The 17,946-nt window shown below is 39.6% G+C and overlaps 3 protein-coding genes across 3 annotated transcripts; all 3 read right to left on the reverse strand.

Annotated features, from left to right (window-relative positions):
- Positions 1-1,915: 1,915 nt before the first annotated feature.
- SERLADRAFT_343376 (uncharacterized protein) lies at positions 1,916-2,233 on the reverse strand (the record flags this gene model as incomplete). Its single annotated transcript, XM_007312479.1, has 1 exon — positions 1,916-2,233. A coding segment is annotated over one exon (318 nt), but the record flags the coding sequence as incomplete, so codon positions are not given.
- Positions 2,234-2,655: 422 nt separating this feature from the next.
- On the reverse strand, positions 2,656-12,613 carry SERLADRAFT_432253 (uncharacterized protein; the record flags this gene model as incomplete). The annotated part of the gene is made up of 4 exons (XM_007312480.1): positions 2,656-3,126; positions 3,163-3,306; positions 12,475-12,522; positions 12,605-12,613. The coding sequence occupies 4 exons, from the start codon at positions 12,611-12,613 to the stop codon at positions 2,656-2,658; spliced, it is 672 nt and encodes a 223-aa protein (XP_007312542.1).
- Positions 12,614-15,686: 3,073 nt separating this feature from the next.
- On the reverse strand, positions 15,687-16,594 carry SERLADRAFT_404732 (uncharacterized protein; the record flags this gene model as incomplete). Its single annotated transcript, XM_007312481.1, has 5 exons — positions 15,687-15,780; positions 15,845-15,937; positions 15,987-16,057; positions 16,326-16,469; positions 16,544-16,594. 5 exons carry the CDS (start codon positions 16,592-16,594, stop codon positions 15,687-15,689), a joined length of 453 nt encoding a protein of 150 aa, XP_007312543.1.
- Positions 16,595-17,946: the final 1,352 nt, after the last annotated feature.

Here is a 17,946-nt window from a genome sequence, read left to right on the forward strand (position 1 = left end):
TCTTTGCCATGGCACATCTCAGACAGGATTTTACGTATTCCTGTATATCTTTGACCATACCAGGCCACATGTAATTTCTGGAGATCAACTCCATGGTTCATTGCCACCCAGGGTGCCCAGCCACTGGAGTGTTGTGATGTCTGTCTATTGCCTTGATCCTTGCGGACTCAGGCACATAGACTTTGTCTTTGTAATGGATGAGCCCGTCTTCCCATAAATAATGTAAATTGCCATCAAGGTGTGCCTTCTCTTCTGAGGAGAGGTCTTTCCTGAAGACTTCTAGAAGTTCGGAATCCAGCCCAATTTGAACATTGGCCACCCTGGATTGATCTATAAGGGTGACACCTTTGTTGTTATCTTCAATGCCGTTGACATGATCCTCTCTTCTGGATAAAACATCCGCTTTTCCCATAGAAGCACCAGGCTTATGAATTAGTTTATAATTAAACCTAGACAAGTACACCGCATAGCAGGCCTGTCTTCGGTTCAAGTCTTGGGCCATCATAAAATACTCCAGATTTTTATGATCAGCCCAAATTTTGAATTGGTGTCTAGCACTTTCTAATTAGTGCCGCCAGTGCTCTAAAACTTCAATGATGGCCAGCATCTCTTTATTGTAAATTTGATAGTTGTGCTCTGTAGGCGACAAACTATGCAATAAATAGGCACAAGGCCTCCAAAGATTATCAGGGCATTAAATTGACAGAACAGCCCAGTAGCAAAATCAGAAGAGTCAGTTTCTAGCCGGAACTCTTTGTCTAATTCTGGAAACGCTAATATGGGTGCTGTTGTAAATGCCTGTTCAAGCTTATCAAAAGCTTCTTGTTCCTTGGCACCCCAGTGCCAGACAACGTCCTTTTTAGTGAGATCGTTCAACGGTCTCGTTATTTTTGCAAAGTTTTCAACAAATCTTCGGTAGAAATTTCCTAAGCCAAGGAAGGCCCTAACTCCTTTGATGTGAGTAGGTTCAGGCCAATCCAAAATAGCTTGAACTTTCTCAGGATCCATCCTGATTCCATTCTGGCCAATTATCATACCAAGGAAATCTACTTCCTTCACTTTAAAGTTACATTTTTCAGGTTTGAAGAATAAGTCCCGTTCCTGTAAGCATTAAAGGACTTTTTGCACGATCCTGTTATGCTCAGCCTCATTGTCCGACTTTGTAAATATTAATAAGTCATCATTGTAAATGACAACACAGTTTTCCATATCCGCAAAGATCATGTTCATCATGCTCTGGAAGGTTGCCTGTGAATTAGTCAACCCAAAGAACATAACAAGGGGTTTGAAGGATCCTGGGTGGCATGTGAATGCGGCCTTCCAAGCATCTTCTTCTTTGATTCGTACATTATTGTACCCCTATCTGAGATCTTTCTTTGTTAAGATTTTGGCGCCAGCCAATTTGTCCACTAGCTGACTAATAAAAGGCAGCGGATACATATTTTTAACTGTGTACTCATTTAAGTAATGATAGTCCATAATCATACACTTTTTACCATCTTTTTTAGGGATGAAGAACACCGGGGACGTTATAGGGCTTTTGGAAGGTCTGATGTAACCCTTCCTAAGCGGTTTGTTTATGAAACTTGAAACCTCATCTCTTTCTGGAGCAGAGAGGGGAATTATGTGTCCTTTCCTTGGTTTGAAATTGTCCTTCAAATCTATAGCATGGTCCCAAGGCTTAGCCTCTGGGAAGCATTCTGATTCATGTTTCGAAAAGACTTTCCAGAAGTTATGGTACTTGGGAGGTACCAGCCTCTATCTCTTCCTTGGGTTTTACCTCATCATCGTCATCGTCAATCTTATCTAAAAATCGGAGCTTGGCATAAATGTGACCAGCGTTTATTCTTTCATCTAGCTTCGTTTGACGGACGTGAGTCGGTTTACCCAAGTCATCACACTCCCGAGGACAATGTGACAATATGACAACCTCTTTCTGCCCGTTGGTCTCAGGATTGTGTTTAAATAGCCAGGTCCAGCCCAAGATTAAATTAATCTTCCCTAGTTGGGTAGCTTCGGCGGTGACTCGTTCTCTGTGTCCTTGGTACTCAACAACGAAAGAACATTTGTGCATAATACAGCCACCCGCATTAAGTGTACTATCAATGTTATAGACAGGAATAGATACGTTTAATTTCACAAGGGGGAGTCCAATTTGCTCTGCCCAGACCTGATCTATGAAGATTCTGTTGGTGCCTGACTCAAGCAGTGTGTTGGTTGGGTGTACTATGCCCCGGGCAAGGTTTTCCACACCAATATCTAAACAGATCTCTTTTTGGAATAAATATGTGTGCATCAACACACATTTTGGGATTTCAGGGGAAGGTGGCTCCAAAGAAGAAGAATTGAGAGAAATATGTTTTTCTACTTTAATATTTTCTATGTCTTTATTTTTATTTTTACCAGAATCAAGCACCCTAGTAGTTGTCTCGCCGGGGCCACGTTCCAAGGGAGATGCTGGTGCAGTGGTAGTATCATAAATATTACAGTTACAATTTTTCATACAAGTACATGTTTCAGATAATAGATTTAGAAATTTATTTACAAATAGGGGAGCCACCCTCTTTTCTTTATTGCTCGTGCAACACCCTGGAGCAGGGGCCACTTTGTTGTGGTTTACTTCATTGTTCCGTGGAGTGCAGGCACCCAAGTGACCTAAGCTCCAAACTCTTTTCCATGAGCCTTCATCTTGTTGACCTGCTGGTCATAGAAAAAGGCCTGGATCTTGTCGTACAAACAACCGGCCAGAGTATTGAGCCAATTATCTGGTTTTTCAGTTTCTAATTGGCGCCCTTGGTTATTTTTTTGTTGGGCGGCCTGCGCCCCGTTTCTGCAATCTCGGGATATGTGCCCCTCTTGGCCACAGTTGTAAAAGTTGCCCTTGAATCTGTGCATCTGTCCGCCTTGGACCGCACCGATATCCATAGGAGCACCCTTTCCTGGCTGCAGCCTGAACAGCTTGAATCCGTGAGAGTGATTATGGTGGTTTGATGACCCAGGGCGCCTCTGGGATAGGTTGTTTTTGGTGGTGGGCCCACCACCTTGATGCATTACATAGAGCTCCAGGGCTCTACCAACTCGGCAAACTCCCTCAGCCACCAGCGCCAGGTTGTTGCTTTGTGTATCCTGCAGATAGATTTGTTAGGCAATGCGGGGGTTCACATTGTGTTCCAGCAGTTCTACTGCATGTTCATTACTAAGCCCTCCTTGGATAGAGAGGGCCAGGAACCGGGTAATATAATCATCTGTCCTCATATTTCCTTGTTTGAAGGAACGGATCTGCTGACGCGCCCAATCACGCTCAGCCTGTAGTTTGATATATTTTTCGATCTCTACCTTGAGATTATCCCAGGTGGGTCACACTCCCACCGTGTAGCACTCCTGCAGTCTTACTTGGGCGTATTGACCCACCACAAGTCCTTTAGATGTGATAGTATTGCTGTTGCTATCTCAAAATTATCGGCAAATGCGTCCCAATTTGCCTTGACCCAAATCTGGAGCTTGATCCATCATTTGGCAAATTGAGCCCTATCTCCTTCAAAAGTGCCAGGGTCAGTGACAATCTTGACTTTCTTGTTGAACTTTTGCTTAACCGTAGTTTTCACTGCTGGGGCAGCCTGAATCCCGGCAAGCTGATTTGTCAATGCTTGAATCTGTGCATGCATGTTGTGCAGCAGACTTTTCATATTGGGTTGCGATGACATGTTGACCTGTTCTCTTTGTAATGTAAAAAAAAGGTAACTGGGGCCGCTTGCCATCTGCGGATCTACCTTTTCCCAGCTGAGTGTCGGATCTCAATCTCCCACTACCCACACTATAGTGTTTGAAAAGTATATAAAAAGGTAAACATAATAAACCCTGGTCCGAACGGTTTTCAGGGGGTGGTCCGCTTGTTTAGCTGTCAACCCTTCTCCAGACTGGCAGAGGCAAGTGCCCGGCCTGGTCAGAGGAAAGAGAAAGGGAAGATTTGTATGTAAATTCTAATCAGCAGTGGTTCCACACCAACTGCTGAGCTAAGTACTCCCCTTGACACTGGGGGCCGTGTATACAATAACCCCTTAACCCTGGGGACCGGGTTTGCACAAAGTGCAAGAGAGTAGTAGGAGCGAGTCCTAATGTTACAACCAAGAGTTTGTATACTCTGACACATAACTCAGACAAAGCTATAAAGAAGTGAGGGGAGTGGTTACCCTTTAGATAGGACCAAGTTTGTTGTGGGTAAACAACAGGAGGACTCACTGAGGAGTCTCCTTGATCTATTAGGGTATATATACCACTACAGTTTGTTTGTACATGTGTACTGTACAGTTGATGGAGGCAGTGGCTGATGATGTCATGGGGCACAGCCCATGTGTCCAGCTCCACTGTGTGAGAAACTTATATCTAAAAATGGAAAAGGCAGCGCAGTGCAACAAGTGGAGTTTGAACAAGAATGGAAAGTGCCGCATGGCATGGGGTGTGAAAACTACAAAAGAACATTGAAGGGGAGAATGAAATTTAAAGGTCTGAGAATTGTGTTATTGTAACACTACTAGCTTGTTAGTTTGGAGAATATGATTAAGCTAAGAGCCCCAAAAGTTTGGCTGCCTGAAGTGGAATTTAGGTTCTGTTCAATCATTCTGCAACACAATTCCACTGGTTGGGGTTGTGTGCCATTAGTTCTCTGACAGTTCCTACATTGTTTAAAGTAAGCTTCAAACTCATTATTGAGGTATCCACCTCCTTGGTCTGATCTTAGAATCTTTATTTTAGTGTTTTTTTGTGTCATCATCTAAGCCTCACACAGTTTATATCTTCCAGTTGCTTGGTCTTTTGACATCAGAAGACAAATATGGGATTCCCTGAACCAATGATCCTTGAAAGTCATGGCATAGCATTTATGTCTGACATTTTCTACTATAGCTGGTCGCTATGTGGACTTCTTCACCATACAAAGTGGTCTGCATATATGATTTGCCAGGAAACACCTTTATAGTAATTTTTGCTTTTACACAGGGCTCACAACATGTTTCAGTCTTTGTTGTGTCAAGATGTATATCATCAATCATTTCTGGCATAACAAGATGGTGTATTGATTTATGGGACAGATGTCCCATGATTTTATGTAGTTGGTTGGTGAATATTTTGAGTGCTGCAGCTACAACATGTGTGGGTGTAGTTCCCATTTTGTCTGTTTCTGTCAAGAGCTGATATAGTCCCTCTTTTACAGGGACTATTCATTTGTATTGTCTTCCTGGATGATTTGGGGACAAAATCTGGCATACATATTCTTCAAAAAAACAGTGAATCCTCTTTTATTAAACTTGTTGGCTGATATCAAGATGGTGGCCATGTCAGGTATGTGTAGAGCGACTTTCAACATGACTGACAATTGTTTTTGACCATTGGGAACTTTCATGATGACATTTCCTTTCCCTACGGCTTTCAGTGGGGGCTATGTGTATTGGTTCGGGACTTATACATTGATAGCACATAAAATTTCACAGTGGGACAGAAATGTGTACTTTCCCCGTAATCTATCCAGGTGGTATATTACTGCCTAACCTTAATGACTCATCTATTACTTGGGGCGGGTCTTTGGTTGGACAAAACATCAAATGTGTAGAGATTATCTTCAGACAACTTGTCATTTTCAATGGTAGCAATGGCTGCGGTGGGGTTTTTTTTTATTAGAAGGTTTGTTTGTGGCAGCTAGCGTAGCCTAGACATTGCAGTGGGTTATTTCCTCCAGAATAGCATCAATAACTTGATCTGTAGAGAGAGAAAATTTTGATATGTGGGCAACTGTGGTTATTGAGCTGAAGGTAGGCTGGTAGGATTCAGGTAAAGACAATATAACAATGGCTATACATTCTGTGTTAGGTAGGTTTGCACTTGATGCAGCAAATTTGGATCAAAAGTATCCCAGCCAGGTGGCTGAAATTATGCTGTTTGTGTACAAATTATACCTCTCCCGGCTTGGCTGGAACCCTTTCATGCCCGTGGTGCACTAGTTGAGTTTAGACACCAGTCAGGTGATGTGTCAGGTAATTAGTCATGTGACTTAAAAAAGTAAAGGTTCAAAATAAAAGAAAAAGAAAAACAGAAATAAAACAAAAATAACTGCTGAAAATGCTGTCATAACACAGATGGTCATTTTCCAGGAGGTTTATTTGCACATATGTGACTTCAGACAGGGGGCCATAATAATTTGTCTTGCCATGCCTTCTTTCTGTCTGTAGGCTCAAAGTTCAATTTTGTAAGCTTTAAGTTCTATCTGGGTAAGTGTAGTGCTGTTGCTTTTAACAAAGTGGTCATTTGATATTCTTTTGGTGTATTTGCTCCCATCAATGTATTGATGTAACTTCATTATTGATAGTCACGTTGACACTCTCTACTGAGCTTATAACCTGTAGAAACTGATAAAAAAGTATGGGTAGCATATTAGTAAAATATTATAAAAGCCATTGTAAATATGCTGTTACCTCAGTTAATGCTGCAAATGTTACAATTGACACACCAGCACCTACTTTACACTTTATATTACCAAAGCTTTGATACGGTGGTGCACAAAGAAAACAGGCAAGAGGAGTAAATGAAGGAGTGGGTAAACTCCCTTAAAGTAGGACTGAGTTGGTTGATGATATTCAACAGGAGGGCTCACTAAGGAGTCTCCTTCATCTATTGGGGTATTTATACAATTACAGACTATTTGTACATGTGTACTATACAGTTGCTAAAGGTGGTGGCTGATGATGTTATAGGGCACAGCCCTTGTGACCAGCTCCACATGATAGAGTTGTGTCTAAAATGAGAGAAAGCAGCACAGCTTGAGAAAGTGAAGGTATAACTGGAGTTTGAAATAAAGGCAAAGTGCTGCATTGGAATGAGCATCCAAAAATGTTAATGAAAGTTTCAAGTCCAAAAATTGTATATTGTAAAACTTTACTTTTACTGTACTTTTACTTTTCATTTTCCAAATCATATGACTGATCATGTGACTATTTGTTTTACTTTGGACTTTTCATAGTCACATGACCGATCATGTGACACATCACCTAACCAGTGTCCAGACTCAACATGTAACTAGTCACATGCTAGACATTGAACTTTAAACTTTACTTATTAACTATATAGTACCTTATTTGTTGTAGTATATATACCAGCGCAATACATGGGGAAGGACTCAGTGAGTTCTCACCTAGTGGATACCAACATTAGTGAAGACAACCTCTTTCCTTTGATAGGTCATACACTTCCCTTTCCTCCATTGAGTTGTAGTTGTGTTGTGCTCCAGCGCCCCAAGATAGCATCTTGTTGGTGTTGTCACAGCAAATATGTTTATGAATGACAAATTATGACATTTGTTTATAGTATGGGAAAACATGCATTGGCCAGGGCTTGAACCTGGGACTCCAGCTTTCATGGTCTAGTGCTTTACAAACTAAGCTACCAAGGCATACTTGGAAAGCATACTGATTGGTTGCATGCCCAGAAGGTCCAGAATCACTGTACACGGGTGCGGATCCCATTATATTGTGATAATGAATTCTAAGTATTTTCAGAGTTTTCCCCTCACACGGGACAATAGAACTATATAATGACAGCATTTGTGCATTTGTACTAAACTATTAATCTCAACACACCTGCAAATAAATTACCTTTTTTATGTGAGAAGATGAGTGTTTCTGACCCTGAATACAAGAAGATAAATGGATATTCCTTTACAGCTTCTACAATTAACAATATTCTTGCTTGTCTATCTGGCCAGCTCAATTTGGTTAATCACCAAATGTCTCAGTTAATATCAGAGTATTTCAACCCTTATTTATTTCCAGATATATACCCTACCCTGTTTTCTTTCAGTATAGGAGGTTTTGATGACAGGCTGTGTGTGGTTCCTCTATCATACACTGAACAAGATTTTCTTCATAATCACTTCTCATCTTGATAAAATAGTAGCCTTAATCCAACAGAACTTCATGCCAAACTATGTAATGACCTTGGATACCAAACACCATTTCTAACTACTTCAAAAATGTGATATACCATCACTTGCCTGATATTGAAGTCAAACTAGACCCAAAATTTGAATCTTTAGTTGAATGAACTTCTACTATGTCTGGTGAGGCTATATTGGACTCAAAACATGAACTGCAGATTCAGCTACTTGCACCTGTTTCTTTTCCTCCTGACCTGCCATTTTTAGACCCAAATGACAATAATTAAAATGATGAGAAACATGTCAAGAACACTATTGATATTCTCAATGAGTAAGAATCTACTGTTGTGACTGAGATCAAAAGTGTAGTGAAATCCTACAACAACATCAGTGCCAGTTAGTTTAATATGGCAATGTAAAGAAGTGTAAATTTCTTTTTCCACACAAAATAGTAGAAGCCTCATATTTCCCTCCCATAATAAATTCTATTGTGCTAATGTGCCAAGATGGGAACGTCAACTGTTACAATAGATATATTCTGGCATTTTGTGTGGAAAGAGTGCAAAAGCTGCCATATTTTACATAAGAGATTATATCACCAAACTACACTTGAAAACTTATGAGATGTGGTTGTTGCTATTGCATGTAGTTACTCATACCCCTCCCCCCCAATAACATAGCTAATCATTTTTTATCCAAAACACAAAAACATTGTTATATGAATGTATGTCTCAGTTTACAAAACAACAACAAATTTATGCCCAATAAACTGTACAATATTTGAGAGGCTTTGGCTACAGTATCTCTACCCATTGTACTTGTACTGTACCTATATTATCTGTGTTACTGAATGTATTTATGACTGACATGTATCACCAAGCACACAATGTAATACCAATTGTGAGCTACAACATAGAAGATGAGGGTGAACATTATAACTTATGTATAATTACAGACAAATTGGGCAACTTATTTCAGTGTCATTAAGTGCACCATTATTATTATTATGTGAATACTTTATCAGACTGGTGCTTCAATGAGTTTTATCAATGTGTGCGGATTTGAAAAAGTAATCATGACAAACTGGCAAGCCATTCATGAGTGTGAAAATAACATGGATGCTGAGTGAATAATGTGCTGCACTCACCAAAGCAAGCAAAATATTGGCTCTCATAACCCATGAATAAGATTCTGGTGACACTGAAGAAAATCAATTTGTTGACCCTGGTTTGTGAGCAAGTATGAAGATGAAAAAAAAAATTAAAATGAAAGGATGAGAAAAAACACAGAGGATAGAGAAATAAATGGAGACTCAAAAGCAAACACAAGAGAAAGAGGGCGGGAAAAGAGGAAAGCAAAAAGCTATAGATTAGGATTAGGCGATAAGGAATATTGAGGCACATAGTAAGTAAGAGCTAATAAAACTAAGTGAAACTCAGCTGCTGCCCAAGAAGCTATAGAAATAACTGAGGTATTGGTATTCCTATACTAAGCCCCCTATTAATTATAGTCAGAGGTGCTACTTGCTAAGGTACAATGACTCCTAGGAGAACAATGGGTGACTCCGTAGAGTAGTGGCTATGCTCCATAGAGAACAATAGCTGCTTAACAGCTTTAGCTGAGACAAAGCTTATCCAATTTTGTCATAATGTGTCTTTGAGAGCTCCCAAAAGGGAGCATTCATACAAATATTATAACAAAGCTATAAGGGAAAACACTAATTTGCAATTTCTAAGAAAATTATATGCAAGCTTTGTAACTACCAAAGTTTGTATACTCTGGGGCATGTTGAAGACAAGCAAGGAGGGCTAAATGAAGGAGAGGATAATCTCCCTTAGGTAGGACCAAGTTTGTTATAAGTAAATAATAAGAGGACTCACTGAGGAGACTCCTTGATCTATTGGGGTATTTATACTACTACAGACTATTTGTACATGTGTACTATACAATTAATAAAGGCAGTGGCTGATGATGTCATAGGGCACAGCCCGTGTGACCAGCTCCACTGCGTGAAAGACTTGTAGCTAAAAATAAAGAAAAGCAGTGCAGTACAAGAAAGTGGAGTTTGAACAAAATGAAAAGTGCTGCATAGCACAGTGTGTGAAAACTATGAAAGAAAGTTTAAATGGAGAATGAAATTTAATGGTCCAAAAATTGTGTATTGTAACAAGCTTTGTATGCAACATTATAAGTATTTTGTTAGCAATATTATAAGCTCTTCAGCATGATGCTACATATACTACCAGAATACAATGTTGAGGCCCTAAATTGTTGTTTTCAAATAAGGTATTCTACAGGATATTGTGAAGGACCTGCATTGTCAGTATGGAGATGAAAAGATGCCACTTTATGCAGCCAATTTGTTTGGCTTAGACTTTGTTCCCATCCAAGGTAAGTGAATATTGATTTTTTTTACATAGATTTGGTATTTAAATCTGGCTTTCACCACAAATTATGAAAGTATTGGTTGTAGTAAAATACATTGTTATGCAATGCTAAATAATCCAAACACTTCTGATTTAGACCTTTTGGCACTTGTATCATATGAAAGCCTCCAACTGCCTTTAAGTTCCCCACCATCCTCAGCAACTTATAATATAAACAGTAAGTTATTGTATTGTTACTTCTATTTATACACATATTCCATGCATACAACCTCTGGAGTGGGTATATGCCCATCCAGTCATATATCAAATGATATGTTCACATCTCATACTTAGGCTAAAGATCACACCACAGGCTATGAACTGTTTACTCTGGGCGCAACAACCACTGATTCCAACACTTATGGCTTAGATCTCCTGGCACTTGTATCTAGCAAAGATGAGTTGTATCACTCAAGCAGCCAGCCAACTCATACAGAAAGTGGTCAGTTGTTCGAGTTACTAGCATCAATGAAATTCATGCACATTTTGTCATGGCAGGTACAAGCCTATCTGATAATGTACCCTTCATTAATAATCTCTCTCAACAAATGCCTCCTCTTCATCATGGTTTGTATCCGGGTGTTACAATAACACAATTTTTGGATCTTTCCTTCATTTTTATTCTCCGCTTTAACCTTATATACTTTAGCTTTCACACGCGGCACTTCCCCTTTTGTTCAAACTCCTCTTTCTTGCGCCGCATGGCCTTCTTCTTATTTTAGATACAACTCTCTCACACAGTGGAGCTGGTCATGCGGACTAGGCCCCATGACATCATCAGCTACTGACTTTATCAACTGTACAGTATATAAGTACAAACACTCTGTATTAGTATATATACCCCAATAGATCCAGGAGACTCCTTAGCGAGTCCTCCTATTGTTAACCAACAAACTCTCTGCAGCCTAAGGGGTAACCACTCTCCATTCACTACCTTTATAAGTGTGTTCCTGTGTGCACCAGAGTAACTAACTCTTGGTTGTTACACCGGGTTATAAAGCAAATAGTGAGTGTCTCCTTTTACGCTTAAGTTATCTGAGTATTATGCCAGTTGAAAGGCAGCATCCTTTCTTCAACACCACCCCAACTCCAGGGCTTGATCTCCTAGCATTTGCTGAGTATATCAAAAAAACTAGTGCATGGAAAACTATAGGCCATGTGAATAAGGGGACAATGACTAGTCTGGGCACTTTGGTAAGTCTCCCCTTGTTGACCCCATTTTTTCTAAATTTCTCATGGACATTTCCTCTGATTTTGGAGCGGAAAACTGGAATAAGAATACCCTTTTTTCTCAACCTTTCTAACACTTCTAGTCACCAAGAAGCAATTAAATGCCAAACTCAAATTATGAAGGTTCTGCCCATTTTCTTACCCAATTCCCAAATTGACTTACTCCTCAATTACTCAAACAATATGACTATAAATCCCATCATGGCAGACTTATTGGCACTAATGAAAAGAGACTTGGATTAACTTGAAGATAGTAAGCGGCTTGCCAGTGGAAGTTTGTTGGATGCACATCACTCAATTTTTTAATTGTGTCATTAATACCACTATGCCATCCAAATTGCTTGTAAGTGCTTGGATACGAGCTCCTTTCACATTCACAGACTGAAGTTGGGCAGATTGTGACCCCGTACTCAGTACTCTGAGTCACTGGCAGTTCAAGTGCCACATCCAAGTGATGCACTGGCATATACTATACATGAATGGTAACACTATTACTACTATGCTACTCACAGGCAGGTTCCAAGAACTCCCAATCTGATCTACCAATATCAATATTAACTGCCATGTTCCGCATCCAGGCTATACTAGTAGTAGTACTATCACTGGCATCAACTTGCAGAGTCTGGGCTCGGATGATGCCAGGCCCATGCTGCAAATTTGAACACATGATCTTCAAACTCAAACTCAAACACCTGCTCTCATAATTTCTCACCAATGTTTACTCTGAGTCTTCAAGTTCCTACCTGCAAGCTATGTCTGTGTGTGGTGTACCAAAATCTTCTGCTAGTGCAAGCTGGTACACTAAATCAGCTGCTTTTTCTTGAGCCTCTGCTAATTGTTGGATTTTCAAAGCAAGTTGATAATTTAGACTGGGTATTATATTCTCCAGATGCTGACCTTTGCCAAGGTGGCGGCTCCAGTAGCCACACTTAATGCAATAAATTCCTGGTATGATTCATATCAGACAATAGGCCAGCATACTTTGAACTCCAAGCTTTGAGTCTGACTCAAAATGAAAATGACATACCTTGGACATTGATTTTGAGATCCATAAGACATCCCACATTTTCCAGTGCTCTGTTCTTGGCTTTGAGCCTGTTACTGCTCCTCTGCTGCATCAATAAATTGACCATTTTTCAAATTGGGTTGCAAAACAAGTTGAAGGTGAAACTTTTGCTCCTTTAGAAGTCTCCATTGTAATATGTTTTATCTATGTCAGCAAACATGGAAATCTAAGGGCAAAGTGACACTTACTGTCACAGCTTGATTTTTAATTTACATCTTGATTTGGGAATTGGGGAGCTCCAAATTATCATTGTCTCGGAGCTTCAGAGTGGTAGTGCATCTCATGATGTGGTGGTCTGATGATATGAGCTAATATAGTGATCACAGAAAGTAACAGAAGACTGGCCAGTGGTACTTGAGCACAAATGTCACTCTTACCAGGAAGATTGCACTGGTATTTATGTGATAGGCTGCCTTGGGGTCTAAGTCCTCCTTGTTACAATTGACGTACCAGTACCTACTTACACTTCACTTTTTGTACTTTTATTTTTCATTTTCCAAGTCACATGACCAGTCATGTGACCATTTACTTTACTTTACATTTTCGACTTTTCATAGTCACATGACCAGTTATGTGACACAACACCTGACCAATGTCTAGACTCATTATGCGACCGGTCACATGCTAGACATCGGACTTTAAACTTTATTTAGAACTGTACAGTACCTTATGTATTTTAGTATATATACAGGAGCAATACATGGGGAAGGACTCGGCGAGTCCTCCTGTTGTCTACCAACAACTAACTTGTTGAATCCTAATGGGTAACCACTCCCACCTCTTCCCCTTCTTTTGAGTGTTGTTTTCATTGTGCTCCAGTGCCCCAAGACTGTGTCTTGTTGGTGTTGTCACACCGAGCTTCTCGCTAGTTTGCAGGGTCAGTTTGATTTTTGAAGTGTAAGCACCATAAGTTGGTACTAGTGATCCCTGTTGGTCATTGACATTGTGGAATGGTGAGGCTGTTTTCTTTCATATTTTTAGTCTCTATTGGGTGCTGACAGAAAACCAAATAGCTACTTGCCACGGGCAGTGATCAAGTTTTTTATTCAAATTTGATCAGTGGGTAATGAGGGCTAGTGTTTCTATTGCACAGGTAGTCCTCCACCAAGTCCCCATATATTGGATTCACACAGCCATTGTTTACTACAATGTATAATCACAGGCCCATTTTGTGTAATATCTGTAGCAGAGAACAGGACTCTGGCATCTCTGAAGGAGATACTTCCCCAAGTCTGAACCTCCCAAATTGTCAGTATTCTTGGGATTACGCTCCTCATAGCCTGCCAGTTGGCATAGCCCCGTGTACCACCCCCACATGGTACTCTGGACTCCACCGGACTTCTAGTCCATCATATGCTTTTCTATGCATGTTCCTGTACTCCTCATGGACTCTGTAATGTAGACCTTATGATACACTCCTTGCACATACATTTCTCTCTTGCTAGATAGTTGTCCGCATGGAACTCTGTACCTACATCACAAGTTACTCCTTACAAGCCCCTACTCCTCTGACAGTATACAAGTTGCAGCTCCTGTACTCCATTCCTGCAGTTCAAATATCAATTAGATTCCTTTGCCTTTTACAAGTCTCTTCCTAAGTTTTCCAATCCTTCTCCGAAGGGTCTTTACTCTGCTCCCCTTTCATCCTGTACTCTACTCCGTCCATTTTCTGTTGAGTTAGGGACCAAGGTCCGCAGAAGGGCCTAGCGCACAAGCTAAGCCAATTCCCCATCTCATACTCCGTAACTCTGAACAATCCACAGGTCATGGTTCTAACACCTTGATAACTTGAACTCAACTCTTCACAGCCTACAAAGTTTTTTCAAGTTAAGTGTATTTAGTGTGGTTTTTGCCTAACAGCAGCTTACTATTACCTGTTTGTAAAGCGGCATCTAGTAGTAGTTAAGCCTCAGACAACATTACAGGACAGTCTTGGACACAACGTCTGTAGTACAAAAGGTAAATGTTTCAAAAGTTTAAATTTTGCTGTTTCTACACATGCACTTTCAAGTCCAAACATGTTTGCCAGCAACAATGAAAGCCTCAGTAATATATCTCAGAAGTGTGGGCAAAGGAGTGTGCTGGAACTAAACACTAGGAAAGAATTGTAAGCCTTACTTTGATCAGCATTTATTTATAATTATTCATGCTTTCTGGAGTGTAAGTAAAAATCCTCTGGTTTATCATGGGCAACACATTGGGCGCACAGTATATGCTTTCTGCAACATTCAAAGTCTCATTGAGAATGGCATTGAGCACATGGCTTCTGATGATGCTGAGGACTTGGAATGTTGAATGGCAGAGTAAGCCTTGCTATGTGGCATATATTCTATTGTACTGACCAAAACTTTATCCACATCAGAGAACACAGGGAACATCAAGCTTTCAATGAACTCTTAAAGTTCATTCCTGGTCTGGAGAGACATTTACTTAGCCCAGATGCATTGGAGGAGGAAATTATTCTGACTGCCAATCTGGTATGTTTGGCCTGGAACTACTTGTTACAATACATAATTTTTGGACTTTTAATTTCCAGTCTCTACTTCAACCTTCTTTCTTTTTTGAACATTTGTGCCATGCGGCACTTTCCTTTTGTTTCAAATTCCACTTAGACTATCACTTTCTTGCACTGCGCATCTTCCTTTATTTTTAGTTACAACTCTCTCATGTGGTGGAGCTGGTCACAAACATCAGGAAAACATGATTTAGATATAAATGCAATGTATATTTATATACTATAATGGCAAAAATATCCCTTATATCCATAAGTGTGATTTTTGCAGTCCCTTACTCTAAACTGCATAAGGATCAATAAATATCATCTTTATTGATATTTACACAGTTTAGAGTATTGATATATCATCAAAAGTGGTTTATAGCACAGTTATTAAAACAAAAATGACCTTGCACTTTTTCACTATAGTTTACTTTGAATGCAATTCTATCAATCCATACTCAATTATATCCAAAAAAAACACTAATAAAGCAAATTATATTGATTCTAAATATTTAAAATACTGCAGCACTATTGTAATATCTGTAATTATGATTTGGATGCTTTTGCTGCTTCTTCTAAAGCATCAAAATCAAACATAAGCTCAGATACATCAGATTGCCCCACTGTTATACAACCATTCCTACAAAAATACTTATGGTTAAAAAAAAGGTTTGAATGATAATGAATTTGTAGTAAGCTCTTACCAAACATATTCATCAACCTCATCAAATACAGCTGCCAAGTATGTAGGAGAACATTTCTGAAATATTTCCAACAACCTTATATGATGATCCCACCTTGTAAAAGTATAATTAGTATAGATTTATGGTGATTAAGGTGACGTACCTAGCAGAAATTGCTGTCTCTGAGAATTCTATTGTAGTGTTGTTAATTGCATCTAGTAGAGCACATTCAATCTGGTAAATAAATTTGATCGTCAGTCTTATTTAAAGAAAGATATGAACACTTACGGAGTATGCTATTAGAGCCAAAGTAGGGAGATTGCATAGATATAGGTTATTTTTTCTACCATACTTTCTACCTTCACCTTTGGGACCCCACCATTGTGCTTGAAAAAGAATTTTGATAATAATATTAATATTTCTCCGAGGTTGGTTTGTGTCAGACATCTTCTCCTGTCTGCAGTTAGTATAAGTATAACAATAAAGCTTTTAAATAACTCACCTTTAAATCTATGGTGTTATTGATAAAAGTTTCTGAGTTTATGATCAAATAGATCATACCACTTAGTTTGTCCTTGTGGATGTTTTTGATGCCATACGTAGGAGGTACACTGATTCTAGCTTTAGAAATAAGTTCCCCTCTGACCTGTGTAGAACCTTTTCACATCTGTATTTACGGTGATAATTAGTATGGATATATATGGAGAAATTTAAACTCACATATTGTAGTAATTGAGACTTGAGGATCTGGTCGTCTTGTATCTCCTTCATTTTGTCCACTAGGCTACTGTCATTCTCTGCTGCTGTGGCGTTGACCAACAAATCCCAGTATATTGATTGACAACTGAAGGGGTTTGGAAATCCTTTTTCTGTTACAATTGACATACCAGTATCTACTTACGCTTCACTTTTGTACTTCTACTTTTATTTTCCAAGTCACATGACCAGTCATGTGACCATTTACTTTACTTTACATTTACAACTTTTCATAGTCACATAACCAGTCATGTGACATATCACCTAACTGATAAAATTGGATAATGACCAGACCAGGGATTGAACCTGGAACCTTCTGGATACATGCCAGCTGCTCTACCAATTAAGCTATATGGCCAAGGTTATACAATGTAGGATCTTAAACATGACATGCAACCACGGACGTCTTACACAGAATAGCTGCTGCATACTGGGCTGGCTTACAAATCAGAGGTATTATCCTATGGAGTATTGGTATGTCAGAGTATATTCTAACACTAACCAGTGTCTAGACTCATCATGTGACTGGTCACATGCTAGACATCGGACTTTGAACTTTATTTACAACTGTACAGTACCTCATGTATTTTAGTATATATACAAGAGCAATACATGGGGAAGGACTCAGCGAGTCCTCCTGTTGTCTAGCACAACTAACTCACTGCAGCCTAAGGGGTAACCACTCCCCATCATCTTCTTTATAGTGTGTTCCTGTGTGTGCTAGAGTAAATAACTCTTGGTTGTTACATTTTCTGTGACTGTAAAAAGTCTCATAGCTTTGTGAGCCAGGCTTGCAATACATTTGTTGATAGGGCAGGCCATAGAATGAAGCTTTGGTTTTGCAGTGGAAGATTTTGGAAGAGAGATGATGCTGGGGCTGCATGACATAGTAGACGTAGATGTAGAAACAGTGGGACAATCTGTTCCTCTTACAACCTGTAGGCAAGTAAATAAATGTTCTCAAGGTGACAACAGTCTTACCTCATTATCATCCACAACTCTTTTTGGGGAACTGTTGTTGTTCTCCTGCTCCTGCTCCTGCTGTTCCTCCTCTTCATTATCATCTGATAGAGGCTGTAAAGGAGGTACTACAGAATTATCTTGATCATCATTAGATATTTCTGCAGGACCCAGAATATGATCTATCATATTCTTGCCATCATCAGCATTGTCATCATTATCAGTAACATCCTCATTATCATTGTTGTCATTATCATCACCATTCAGACATATTTTCTTGCCATATAGTGACAAAACCGGATAAACCCGGTCTCTGCCGAAGCAGCCATTGTTCTCCATGGAGCATAGCCACCACTCCATGGAGTAACCATTGTTCTAAGAGCACAATTGTACTCCTAGGAGTCATT

The sequence above is a fragment of the Serpula lacrymans genome (assembly GCF_000218685.1).
Source record: "Serpula lacrymans var. lacrymans S7.9 unplaced genomic scaffold SERLAscaffold_1, whole genome shotgun sequence".
In the NCBI taxonomy this organism is placed as follows: Eukaryota; Fungi; Basidiomycota; class Agaricomycetes; order Boletales; family Serpulaceae; genus Serpula; species Serpula lacrymans.